This window comes from Schistocerca gregaria, chromosome 2 (genome assembly GCF_023897955.1).
Source record: "Schistocerca gregaria isolate iqSchGreg1 chromosome 2, iqSchGreg1.2, whole genome shotgun sequence".
Lineage (NCBI taxonomy): Eukaryota > Metazoa > Arthropoda > Insecta > Orthoptera > Acrididae > Schistocerca > Schistocerca gregaria.
The window spans coordinates 770,701,237-770,715,630 of NC_064921.1; the positions used below are offsets into that span (position 1 = coordinate 770,701,237).

Consider the following 14,394-nt stretch of genomic DNA (forward strand, 5'->3'; position numbering starts at 1 on the left):
GTGCTTTTCAGTCTGTATATGCTAAGCTGAGTGCAGTCATTCTCTTTTGATACTGTTTGACTACAATGTCACGTCAAGTTTTGTAGGGGGTTGAGCTGCATCTGTAAGTTCAGTATGTGACTGGTGAACGCAGTTGGTATTTTTGAGGAGACACGAGTTCCAGTGACAGCTTTCACCTGGTTGATTTGGGCAGTATGGGTGTCACGAGCAAGGGGTGAGGCTCAATATCTGCAGAATACATCATCTAAAACTTGCAGCGCATGTACTGCGGAAATGGAAAGTTCTATTGATGTCCGGTTTTCCCAGTATGGAATGGTAATCAGGGGCTCGTATCTTTAATCAATTAATTTGTGAGTGAAAGAGCATTTCCCTCTCATTTAAGTACATGGCCGAAAGAGACAACCTTCCAGGTATTGTCAAATGAATCCTGTCGTCTAGGACCGTGTGCCACAAAGAGCACAGATTCGCCACGAGGTGGGGAAATTCACAGGCGTCTATTGTGCTGAATGAGGCCAGGCTTATCAGGCCTAAGCGCTGTAGTCTGCGAGTGAGACAGACCAGAACCTACGTCATAGGGAAACCTCACTTAGGAGGTGTTTGTCCCCGGGAAGGCTTATCAATGTTAAATATGGAGGACCTAAGACCCGCCTTAAAGGGAAACATTTATGAAAATTATTTAAATCTGTAGTAATTCAGGGAATGAGCTACAGTAATTTTAATCTACAATATTTCATAAATTTTCATGGTGGTCCCAAATAAATTTAAATATTGATCATGTCTGTAATAGTTTAGGATTTACTGTTAAAGCGAAATTAACAAGTTTTGTAAAAAAAAGACCTGAATGCAAAAATCTGAACGCTTTAGTCGATCTTAACGAAAGACATTTCAAATAGAAGCGCATCATTAATATGATTAATGTTGTAAATGTCAACTCTGTAACTTTATTTGTTTAAAATGTATAATAAATTGAAATTGTCAGTATTTTCAGTTACGTATCAGATCATCATGTCCTCCACACAGAACACATTGAACAATGACAACATGACACCTTATTGAATCATTAGGTAATAGACTATTTGCCATAAAATTTAGTGTATAATAGTTACGTTTGTTCTTTATTTATTAATCAGAAAGCACTTTGGTACAAGGCTACCGGCCGTGACATTCAACGTTTAGAAGGAAATTATATTGATTTTATGTAAAAGAATTGAACATTTATTATGTAATGAAAATTGCTATTACTTTATTTAGAACGTGTAAATGGTCAAGCTTTGGTTATTTAAATATGTTAAAATGGAAAATAATGTTGATTAAGCTGCAGCCAATAAGACGGACGGCTTCAGGGGAGGGAACTGCCCTAGTCAGTTGAGCGACGATGTTCGGCGCGCGGGATCGCGGCCAGAGACAGGCAAAGGGACAGTTCCGATTGAGAAGCGAAAGCGGACAGTCGGTCCTTAGGTAGCTAGGGAGTGAAACGTCTTAGAAAATTTAACGTTATGTGGTATCGCAGGACTTAGTCTCCGATCCGTGAGCAGCCGCGCGCCTGGTGTGAACTCTAACATTTCGTGTAGATAACGAGGTGGAATATTGAATTCTTATTTCACGATGAGATTATAAATGATCGAACTGTGTCAAATGGATATTCGCTCGAGTTGAACAGTAACTCTTAATACGACCACTTCTTCTATTAGTTTGCTTTCTGAATAAACATTATTCTAACCAAGTCTCAACTGTGTGGCCAACGTCATTTATGGGTCGTTAATGTAGTTCCAGATATTATTATTACTGTTACTATATATTATACTAACTTTGTATGGTTCAAGCAAATTCGCAAACATACCATCAGCCAGACAACTTAACCAAAGGGTTACAAGTGTCTAATTTTGAGCGTGTAATGCGATGCGTGCGGTTCAAACCATACAGGAGTTTGAGCCAAGACATTTCGACGAAGAGGAGCCGCATGTGAGCCTGAACATCTTTGGTATGTTAGCTCACAACTGGGGGCTCGTCCGGGTTGGGAATTTTGGAACTTTAATTGAACGATATAAATATTAAAAAGTGTAGGAAGAGGATTGGGTTATGGTAAGTGTTAGTTGCGGAATATGAATCTGGAAAATTTTAGGACTGGATTTAAATTCTGCGAAGTGTTTCCAAAATTATTTGCTGAACTTAGATAGGCAGGACCTCTCACAAATTTAAATATGAGATCGGTTCAGGACTGAATATTAGATTTCTTTGAGAGTTGTGAATCTGTGGTCTAGGTCCCAATTCAGTGGCAGTTTAGGCAGTTTGCTGGGGGGCTCTGAGCTACGAATTTTGCAACAGTTTTGCGTATCAAGTTTTACCAGTGCTTAGGAGTGGTGATAAAGTAACGAGGAAGAAGAGGCGACTTCGAAAGTACGTGGTTCCAGCCAGAAGCGGCATCTTCAACGATGACTCATCGCTCAGTGGCGATTGCAGAACCACCGCAGAGGCTACGAGATCTTCAGCATCGGCTTCAACTGAAACATCGGCCGAAATACCATGTCAGTACTATCCAGCTCGACCAAGATAAGTACCCGTGCTGATAGCGAAATTATGTATGATTCTGTAGTTCAATCGGCAACAATAAACGTCGTTAATATTAAGCAATCGGCCAGTTTGTGTGTATCTGAAACTATTAGCGAGCCGCTTAGACCGATGTCAGAGCGGGAAAGCGTGATCGGCTGTGAATTTAGTGGGGCAAATAGTCCGAAATCGGGCAAGGGAGATGAATTTGGGGGAGACATGATGTCGCACTTAATGCAAATGATAAGAGGATTGAGATCCAAATCTGACTCTCTTAAAACCGATATGGGTGACTTAAATAAAAAAAAAAATGATTCTGTTCAATCGGAAACAGCTTCGGCTGTGAAACACAAAGTAGATACAATTGCTATTAGAATCGAGGAATTGTTAGACGGAAAATTAAAAACTATTCGCTATAAAATGGGCAAAATTTCTGATGAAGCTTGGATACTTGACTCTAAGGTAGATAAAGCGAAGAAAAATTTCTGTGATGAGGTGGAGAAGTTGCTCACAGGTCTGGGAGGCAACGTAAGAAATTGTATGAGTAGGCAAGATGGTATAGAAAATTCTATAGACATACTAACCAGCGGTAACGATTATAATGATGAAGCTGATGATGGCGAAAATTGTTAAGGAGGTTTATAAGGGCGGCGTAGCATTAGTCTCGTCAGCTGCTGACGAGTTCGTGAGTGTACCAGTGGATATTGGTGAATTATTTTTGAAGGAAGTTAGTAATGATGTTTGTGTGCTGAAGTTACTAAAGCCGGCCGCTGTGGCCGAGCGGTTCTAGGCACTTCAGTCTGGAGCCGCGTTGCTGCTGCGGTCGCAGGTTCGAATCCTGCCTCGGGCATGGATGTGTGTGATGTCCTTAAGTTACTCAGATTTCAGAAGTTCTACGTCTAGGGGAGTGATGACCTCAGATATCAAGTCACATAGTGCATAGAGCCATTTGAACCTATTTTTGAAGTTACGAAAGTTGAAGATGCTGGTATTGATACTTCAGAGGAAGAACTCTGTGCATATATTTCTATTAATGGAGGTGAACCCGATATTCTGGATGGATATATGGATTTTAAATTTTTGTTTGAGAATGGATGTGAATCTGAATTTGATGTGCTATCTGAAATTAATGTGGCGCAGGAGTGTGTAGAAGAGGCAAAGGTATTATGCTCAGGTTTAAATAAAAACACAGCGTAATTTAATGGTACTGATTATTTTGAAATTGCACGATCCTGTAGCTACAATTTATACGATGTAACGGCCGAGGATGTTGTAACTATGAACGGTTCTTATATTGATGATTTGTCGCCAGAGGTAAGTGCGGTTTTATGTAGCAAGTTGAATGACCTATCTGTGGATATTGAAAGTGCTGTTTGTGAAAGTGTTTGTAATGACGTGGAAGTAAAGCGTAATATTTTAAATTATGACAATGATTTTTTAGCTACTAAACTCGATTATTTTAAGGGAGAATACAATGTGTTTGATACAAAGGTAGAAACAGATATTTGGACAGAAAAGGGTCTTAAGGAGGAATGAGATTTTACTGGAACTGATTGTCAATGGAATGATAGAACATTACAATCGTTATAGCGTCATTTGTGGACTCGAGAGAAGATTAATATACTGAGAAGTCTAGAAGGGAGGAAAATGAAAATAGGCCGAAAGAAGCATTTTTTGAATGATTTTGAGACTATTATATAAGTCAGGGGTGAGTCAAAGAGAATATACGTACTCTGGAGATGAAAGAGAAGGAACGAGACTTAGAGAATGATTTGTTGAAGGAACAGCTTTTAGAGCGAAAAGAAATGATTAATGTTCAGCCTATCATTGAAATTAAAGTAATGACGAGAAAGTAGGCACACTGCTCGATTCTGGAAGTAATGTGTCGGCAGTGTTAAAAGGTTTTTTTTTATAGGGAAAGAATAAGAAATTTGTATTACTGCCCGTAAATAGTGAAAAAATTAAAACGGCAGTTGTGGGTTTCAGTCAGCATATCAGGCTATAAATGCTATTGGAATTCAGGTACGAAGAGAATAATTTTAGTATAAATAAATACTGGTAAATAATGTGGTGCTGGGAACGGATTTCTTATGTAAATATAAAACTCCGCTTCACTGTGTGGGAAAGGGCTTAGATTTTGTAATTAAGTGTGCAAAAAGGAAAGTAAACGTTAAGAATCTTTTGATGGGGACCATCCATATTGGACACACCATAAATACACATGGTTGAAGATAACAATATGTGTGGCAGGATAAAGGAAACGGTAGAAGCAGTCGAGGGTATATCGGAGGTAGAGGAAAAGTAGTTATGTGAATTGTTGTGCCGCTATGAGTACATATTTCTGATCGTCCCGGTAAAGTAACAGAATTTGAATATTCCATTAAAGTGAACCCGCACGCATTTCTGATCGGGAATCCGTCTGGGCCAGGTACAGGAAAATGTTAGAATGGGATATTATAGAGCAGTGTAGGAGCGATTATTGTAATCGCATTGTAATTTTGAAGAAAAATACAGATTGTTTAGAACCATGTTAGATGCGTGTAAGATAAATAAGGTAATTGTGAGAGAACTCGACCAGCCTGATAATATGGAGGAACTGCTGCAAAACTTCAGGAACATAAAACTGATGTGTACTGTTGACTTGATCTCAGGTTTTTGGCAAACCCATTGGCAGAAGAAAGCAGACTTTACACAGCTTTCTTATTCGAAGTACGAAGCTACCGGTTTAAGGTTGCACCGTTCGACTTCAAGATTTCAGTGGCAGTATTTGTGAGAACACTAAGCCATATCTAAGCAGAACGCTTAGGGAGTAAGGTGGTGATGTATGTGGACGACATTTTAATAGCGACAGAATCCTGGGACGAACACTGTAAATTGCTGAAGGAAGTGCTTGTGTCCTTAAGATTAGGTGGGATGACCTTAAATATTGCCAAATGCGAATTTTTCCAAGCGGAAATTCAGTTTCTAGTACACAGTCTTCCATCTGAGGGAATTTTACCGAGTACTGCGATACTAAAATCAACCACTGATAGTAAAAGGCCAAGCAACAGAAATCAATTAAAGTCGTACTTCGGATCACGTGAGTTTTATCGAAAATTCTTGAGGATGGAGGATTGAATTACCCAAATCCTAACATGACACTTTCGTTCTGTTTGTCGTCGGACCGTTCAGCTTATGGGATAGGCTGCGAAATCTTCCAAGAAAAACATATCGGAGGGAAGGTAGAACATCGGAGTGTGGCTTTCGCCAGCCTCATACTCAACAATCACGAATGCGGATACAGCATATCTGAGAAGGAGCTGCTTGCAATCGTGTATGCATTCAAAAAGTTCCGGATGCATTTGGAAGGTAGAGAGGCAACAGTGCTACCTGAGCATAAGGTCCTTAGCTTTCGGCAAGACTGCAGAATACTAAACGACCCTTTGATGCGCTGGGAAATGTTCCATCAGCAATTTAGTTGGCTGGCCGAGGTGGCCGACCGGTTCTAGGCACTGCAGTACGGAACCGCGCGACAGCTACGGTCGCAGGATCTAATCCTGCCTCGGCCATGGATGTGTGCGATGTCCTCAGGCTCGTTAGGTTTAAGTAGTTCTAAGTTCTAGGGGACGGATGACCTCAGGTGTTAAGTCCCATAGTGCTCAGAGCCAATTTAGTTACTAGGTACGCTACATTAAAGGGACCGAGAATTGTACTGCCGATGCTCTGTCACGTTACTCGTTGGAGAGGAAGACAATGGAAGGCAGTAGACAAATAACGAATTTCAGCTGTTGTACATGAAAGAAGTACCGGGGCGAAAAGGAAATTCATGCGGTCTGCTGGAATATGCGGGGAGCGCAAAACGGTGACTCTGTACTGAAGAACATCAATATAAGATTATTTGGAGGGGTAATTTGCAATGTTTTATTCCAGGATTTATTGTAGCTTGTTTGTTGTTTCGTCACATGAGGACTTTTTTTGTCGCAGGGTCTGTCCAGCTTTATAGAGATAGCTTAGACACACATTTTGGTGCTAGGAGGTCAGAGAACTTGATTATCTAGCGAACGGTATCAAGTCAAAACCAGTGTACAGTATGCGTATAAATTGTGTTTTTGGGGGTATATAAGGTTCAAATACACTCCTGGAAATGGAAAAAAGAACACATTGACACCGGTGTGTCAGACCCACCATACTTGCTCCGGACACTGCGAGAGGGCTGTACAAGCAATGATCACACGCACGGCACAGCGGACACACCAGGAACCGCGGTGTTGGCCGTCGAATGGCGCTAGCTGCGCACCATTTGTTCACCGCCGCCGTCAGTGTCAGCCAGTTTGCCATGGCATACGGAGCTCCATCGCAGTCTTTAACACTGGTAGCATGCCGCGACACCGTGGACGTGAACCGTATGTGCAGTTGACGGACTTTGAGCGAGGGCGTATAGTGGGTGTGCTACAGCAGAACGGAGTCGTAGCAAGAAGAAGGTGTGTGCCGCTGAAATCAGACCCCCAACACACTGAGAGACCGCCAGCCGCTGCTTGGCCGGAAGTCAGCAGTGTAGGGTGCTGAGTCGTGTACCTCTCCTTTTGGGACAGAAGCCGTCTGCCCGCCGGCCACCTACGGCCCTCACGACTGTGTGTGGCGTGACCTGCCTCACACTTCCACTAGGAGATGTGCATCCGAAATCTAACAAAGTACTCCTCCCCACCACCAGTCTGTTACTGGGACCCACCAGACCATCGCTCCATGCGCCTACCTCCAAGGCTCTTCAGTTTCATTATATTTCTGAACTGATATTTCATACGCTCAGTCATTCTGAGCAGCAATGTCAGTGGTGTCAGACATTTTATATTTACAAGGAATTTCTAAATATCAAGCGTCAAGTGGTTCAGTAAAATGCTTTAGATCCTTCACAACGAAATAACACACAAAAGATAACATTTGCTTATCTTCAACATATCTTAACATTTTGCCGGAGCATATACTGCGGAAAGTTCTGTTCTTCTTTCTATCGCATTAAAACAGCAAGAGAACTCTTGGCTGATGTGCATCTAACTGCTTGATCTCTGGCTTTCCTTCCATAGCTAATAAATAATGGGACTTATTTACCAAACGGTCTATTTTACTTACTTTAAAATCTCTGTAAGAATACTCGAGTTTCAACGAAACATCTCCACAACAAAGAATACTACTACGAGAGGGCCCTGTACGCTTTGTGCAACATTTTCCATTAACATTTCGCAGTAGGGCGGAAAGAAATGCAGTAAATTCACTTAACAGCATGTTAACTGACTTTGGTGAAAATTCGAGCTACCAGACCAACCCAGCTGGCTCCAAACATTGTGCAGACAGGTGGACAAGGAGATGAGAGTGGTAACGTGACAGAAACAGCAGGGTTCGATGGGTTGCAGGGAAAGGAGGGCATGCCAGAGCTCGTCCATCCACAGGGCCTGGTCTAAGTGACCTTCACTAATGCTGTGGTAAGGAGGTAGGTGGTGAAAGGGAAACAGTTGGGTCAAGTCACTACGACTACAGGCTTCACAGCTGGGGTTGTGGTGAGAGCTGACCCACGCCACTGGCTGAATGAAGCGGGGAAAGAAAAATAGATTCATGCCTCTGAAAGGGCACCCTGAAAAGAGTTGTGAGAGAGGAGCTGTGGCAGGGCCTGGCCTAATTACTGGTGGCTGACAGTAACTTCGTGTGTCTTTGCAAGAGAGCAGTAGAAAGTGGACCTGATTGCTTCTGGTTCCTGTCACCCATACTGCTCGAAACCCATACCATACTCAAAATATTTGATAGAGTACTGGAAAAATTCAAAGAATAAAATAACTTAACAAAATTTCTGATGAGCTCAAGCTCCTCTAGCCCTTAAGAATGGTCTTCTCTTATTCTCATTTATTTTCGACTCTCTCTGTCGAGTTCTGGCATTAATTATTGATTTTTTTATTTGCACATGATGTAAATAGCACTATTTCATCAGCAAAGTGATGGCACTCCACTTATCTTCCAGTATTCCTTATTTTTTCCCATTTATGAGCATGAAGTTATTATTTACAGTTGTCGGGAACAGTTTTGGTGATTTGGAATCTTTTTGCCTGATGGTGATGTTGAATATATTTGCCTAATGCTGGCCTCACTTTAGAATATCCCCTATAATCTACATCTACATCCATACTCCGCAAGCCACCTTACGGTGTGTGGCACACATGAAATTCTTAGCACTGATATATCCTTCAGTGTAGTTAAATGGGTTTCACAAGAGCTGAACGTACAGAGTAGTTGAAAGTAGTCAATGAACAGCTGCCAAATTACTTATTAGTATTCACTACTCTACTCATGAATTCTTTCTCTACTTCATAGAAATCCAGCTTCTAATATCGCTCTGAGGATACTTTTAAAGTATATATTGAACCTTATATCGATGATACTTACATATATAAAGCTTCTCATCTTCTTTAAAGTCTATGTACTTGAGGAAGTGAAAAACTACAATATTTTTCAAACTTTTAGCGAATTTTCGCACTCCAAAGATTTTATCTAAACAATTTTGCAATTTTGTTTTCAATTGTTTTGTGTTCTTCGTATTGAAACACCATTTTCTCTATATGCCTTTTGCTGAATGGCTTTATACACATCTATTCAAATTACTTCTAGAATATCATTATTTTCATTATGCACTATTTGAGTTTTTAATTCATGTGTGGAACTGTACAATCATGGCGAGGAAAATTCTGGTAGAGTGGAGTAATGAGAATAGGAGACAAATGATCAAATAGCAGAAGCATTGATTTATAGACAGACACACAAAAAGGAATCAAAACTTCGCTAGCTTTTGCACAATGTACTTTAAGAAGCTGGTGTACACACAGCACATACGGACACACACATGTACACAATAAATAGTTACACACATACACACACACACACACACACACACACACACACACACACACACTCGCTTAAACAATTTATGAATCATACACACATTTATAAAAATCTTTTAATGCCTGTGCAGGTTTCTCTCATTTCTTAGTAACTGTGCCACCTGTAATAGTAATTGATGAAACAGGGTATCTACAAAGCATATGCTTTGTTTTACTTTAAACTTTTTTGTGTTAAAATATTCAATTTTCCTCGTTTCCATTTACAAAGTTTTGGTTGTTTACGTAATTATCTTTATTTTAGTAATTGACCTGTCACCTGTTACTGTGCAATTTCCATTTTCTAAGATGCAAAACTTATTGCTACCTCCGTTTCTTCAGTCCTGTCTGGTGCCCTTTATCCAGCCAATACCTGGTTGGAACTGATGTCGTCCATCTCCTATTTTACAGATAACTAACAATACCTGCATATAGGCGATTATTACAGTGCGGTTACCATTCCTAAAAGGATTTTAATGCTGTTGCCAGGCCCTCACACCACCCTCTCCCTTCCCTAGGCCGGAGTCTGTGCACCTATCCAGTCTCTGATTAGTTTGATCAAAAATTAATTGTGACATCGTGTTACATAGTGTTGACATCGTATGTCGGAACCAACCATTTATTTAAATAGGTGAATGTGGAAAACCACCGAAAAACACACCCAGGTTGTTTGACATAGTAGTCTCCATTGCTCATCCGTGACGTCGGCACGGTAGAGGATCAGTGGGCCGCCCCTTGTCCTGGAATTGGGCGCTTTTACGCACTTGGATTTCAGCGCTGGTAAACTATTGTAATTCCCTATTTTTAAAAATTCCCTTCATATACAGATATATATATCTGCCTCATGTATTTTCTCCTATTTCTGTAGTTACCTAACTGTAACTGTTATGACTGTATGAAGAACATACAGAATAGTGATTGTTTCAATTGATTTGTGGTAGAATTTGATTATCAAAATCAGTAGAAACCCATGTTTGCGATTTTTTGTCTGAGGTGGAACATGGATACCAGCCCACTGTTCACCTAGTGCGAAATGGAAAACCGGCTAAAACTCACTCACATTGAGGCTGGCCAGTACACAGACCCATCATCCTTAATTTTCCTGGGGAGATGTGATCTAGGATCGTTGTACCCCGTGTCTCAAAGCAGCCGCACATTAGCACAAGCAGCTAACAAGGCAGGTTTTTTAAGTACTCTTTCCATTTAATGATGATGCCTATGCGTTATTAAGTAATATAAACCTTCAATAAATATGACGCTATCATTATTTGTAGTCACTCCATTGCTACTAGTTCATGAATGTTAGGAAACCAGGGATAATTGACACCCATTTTGTTGTACTGCATGTGGATACGATAAGATTCACTTCAGATAGACAAAAAGTATATACTCTCATATTACTACAATATACTAGATTATTGTTCACAGTTTCGCAGACAGTTCATGATTGGAGAGACAAATTCTTAAAGCTATTGCTGGTTCAAGCAAGCATGTTGTGATAATTTCTTTACGTTGTTTTAGGTACTGGTGTGGCACACTCAGACTAAGAAGAATGAACCATCAGCACCACTAGACATTAAAAAATACAACAACACTAATTTGGTACTGCTGAAGAAACAAATTGTGTAGAGAAGTTCGTTCACCGCTGATACAAATGTAGCTAAAGTGCCATTGTAACTTTCAGAACCTATAATTTGAATGTGTTTTCTGCTGATTTCTTTAATTGAAAGTCACATTTCATACTTCTGTTTAAGTACTGAAAATTTTTGGCACTAAGACTGGAACTGAATATTTTATTGGCAATAAACTCATTTCATTTTCTGTAATTTAAAAACCAATAATTATATTAAGAAATTTGTAGCTGTGATATGTTACAATATGGACTGAAATGTACCTACCTGCACACAACTAAGCTGTCATATTGCTGTAACAGTTGATGCTACTTTGTTAAAGGAGGATGTAACAAGGAATAGATTATTTATTTGAAGTGTGTCTGGGTGGTAGTGTGTCAAGAAAGAGAGAGAGAGAGAGAGACAGAGAGAGGGAGACAGAGAGAGATATACAAATGATAACTGAATATAAAGACATGCTAGGTCAAGGACAAGAACTGGTAATAAAAGTATTTTTACTGCAGTTATGCAATACATTAAACATCGAGACCTGGGAATCGTAGAGGTCAATAATATATTTATTTTCTTGAAGATGATATTCTAAAATATTTTTATCATTCAGCCTATCGTTACAACCCGCTTTGTACAAGATACAAACATGAAATGCTCTAGTTGTGAGTACCCTTGCTATCGCTCCAGGATTGTGACACTTGTGGATTTTCCATGTGTTTCATATATGGCTTCATATAATAATGTGCTGAGTCCTGTAACTGTTTTGTAAGGCTGTCCATTAAAAACACAAACAGTCTGTTGATTCGCCGGTTATTGTATCACTGTACTTTATATCCTTGAAATAAATTTTTCCTCTAATTCATAAATACTGTATTATTACCAAAGTGAATGTCAAGTACTCAACTTTTGAAACAGCTGTAAAAGCTGATTTCTCATTAGTGGTGTAACGATGATTGATTGTGAAGTATTTCTCCTAAGACAGCACTGAGTGGTTGAAAAGAAACTGGCAAAGACAGTTAAACAATTTATCAGACTTTAGTTTTGTACATATTATGGAAGCTGTTTCCTAATATGAAACTAAAAATACTTCAACAGGAACAATCATACACAATGGCAATAACTCAGGAGATAGGAAGTGGTTTCTCTTGCTTATAACAATTGTTAATGATTACTATAGAAATGATTAAGTCCGTTGTAAATTGTAAATGGTAACATGCTGATGGGAAACGTTGTTCCATGCACCAAAAACGTATAAGCGATTCACAGATTGTAATGTAGACGGTAAACTACTTAACCAAACAATTTTTTAGATAAATAGTTGCTATTAGCTACAAATTAACTTTATTACATAACATCTACAGAACAAGCAGCCATTAACTACTAGTTGTATGTGCTAGATAAGTGCCTCAGTTTACTGAAATCAAAGCTAAAATATTAAATCTTAATTTTCATTGAGGGGGAATGAGGTAAAGGTGTTGGCGACGGACAGCCAACAAAACATTAAGAGTGTATACCTTAATGTTCAATGGTGTCAAGGCTTAGCAACTCCTTGAAGTATGGAAAGGATGCAATTTGTATCACCTATGCTATAACAAAACAGACACATGTTTTATAACCACAGTAACGTAAACAGATTTAATGTGAATGTATTCAACATCTTAGAGCTATGAGCAAGAGTCCTTTAACAAGAGATTTTCATTATACCGGTCCATTAACTTCATACATTGTTCAGTGTCATTTACTGATATACACTCCTGGAAATTGAAATAAGAACAACGTGAATTCATTGTCCCGCGGAAGGGGAAACTTTATTTACACATTCCTGGGGTCAGATACATCACATGATCACAATAACAGAGCCACAGGCACATAGACACAGGCAACAGAGCATGCACAATGTAGGCACTAGTACAGTGTATATCCGCCTTTCGCAGCAATGCAGGCTGCTATTCTCCCATGGAGACGATCGTAGAGATGCTGGATGTAGTCCTGTGGAACGGCTTGCCATGCCATTTCCACCCGGCGCCACAGTTGGACTAGCGTTCGTGCTGGACGTGCAGACCGCGAGAGACGACGCTTCATCCAGTCCCAAACATGCTCAATGGGGGACAGATCCGGAGATCTTGCTGACCAGGGTAGTTGACTTACACCTTCTAGAGCACGTTGGGTGGCACGGGATACATGCGGACGTGCATTGTCCTGTTGGAACAGCAAGTTCCCTTGCCGGTCTAGGAATGTTAGAACGATGGGTTCGATGACGGTTTGGATGTACCGTTCACTATTCAGTGTCCCCTCGACGATCACCAGAGGTGTACGGCCAGTGTAGGAGATCGCTCCCCACACCATGATGCCGGATGTTGGCCCTGTGTGCCTCGGTCGTATGCAGTACTGATTGTGGAGCTCACCTGCACGGCGCCAAACACGCATACGACCATCATTGGCACCAAGGCAGAAGCGTCTCTTATCGCTGAAGACGACACGTCTCCATTCGTCCCTCCATTCACGCCTGTCGCGACACCACTGGAGGCGGGCTGCACGATGTTGGGGCGTGAGCGGAAGACGGCCTAACGGTGTGCGGGACCGTAGCCCAGCTTCATGGAGACGGTTGCGAATGGTCCTCGCCGATACCCCAGGAGCAACAATGTCCCTAATTTGCTGGGAAGTGGCGGTGCGGTCCCCTACGGCACTGCGTAGAATCCTACGGTCTTGGCGTGCATCCGTGCGTCGCTGCGGTCCGGTCCCAGGTCGACCGGCACGTGCACCTTCCGCCAACCACTGGCGACAACATCGATGTTCTGTGGAGACCTCACGCCCCACGTGTTGAGCAATTCGGCGGTACGTCCACCCGGCCTCCCGCATGCCCACTATACGCCCTCGCTCAAAGTTCGTCAACTGCACATACGGTTCACGTCCACGCTGTCGTGGCATGCTACCAGTGTTAAAGACTGCGATGGAGCTCCGTATGCCACGGCAAACTGGCTGACACTGACGGCGGCGGTGCACAAATGCTGCGCAGCTAGCGCCATTCGACGGCCAACACCGCGGTTCCTGGTGTGTCCGCTGTGCCGTGCGTGTGATCATTGCTTTTACAGCCCTCTCGCAGTGTCCGGAGCAAGTATGGTGGGTCTGACACACCGGTGTCAATGTGTTCTTTTTTCCATTTCCAGGAGTGTATGTAGAGACCTGCTTTAAGTGTACATGTATGTGCAGTTTCTGTGCTATCTTTTTCCATTTGGCAACTCGAAATTTATAATAGGAATAAGTCTGGAAATGTGAGTGAAATGGCAGAAATGCGGGATCCAGAAATTTCTGACCGATCTGTTCAGGTG

The 14,394-nt window shown here is 41.2% G+C and overlaps 1 protein-coding gene across 1 annotated transcript in view; it reads left to right on the forward strand.

The window, feature by feature from the left end:
* The window catches only part of LOC126335966 (galactosylgalactosylxylosylprotein 3-beta-glucuronosyltransferase P-like), a 170,456-nt gene extending 156,906 nt beyond the window's left edge, over positions 1-13,550 (forward strand). The window contains exon 7 of the mRNA XM_049999442.1: positions 10,965-13,550. Within this exon, the coding sequence (XP_049855399.1) occupies positions 10,965-11,072 (108 nt within the window). The 3' untranslated portion in view covers positions 11,073-13,550. The remainder of the gene's footprint in view (positions 1-10,964) is intronic.
* The last annotated feature ends 844 nt before the right edge of the window (positions 13,551-14,394 follow it).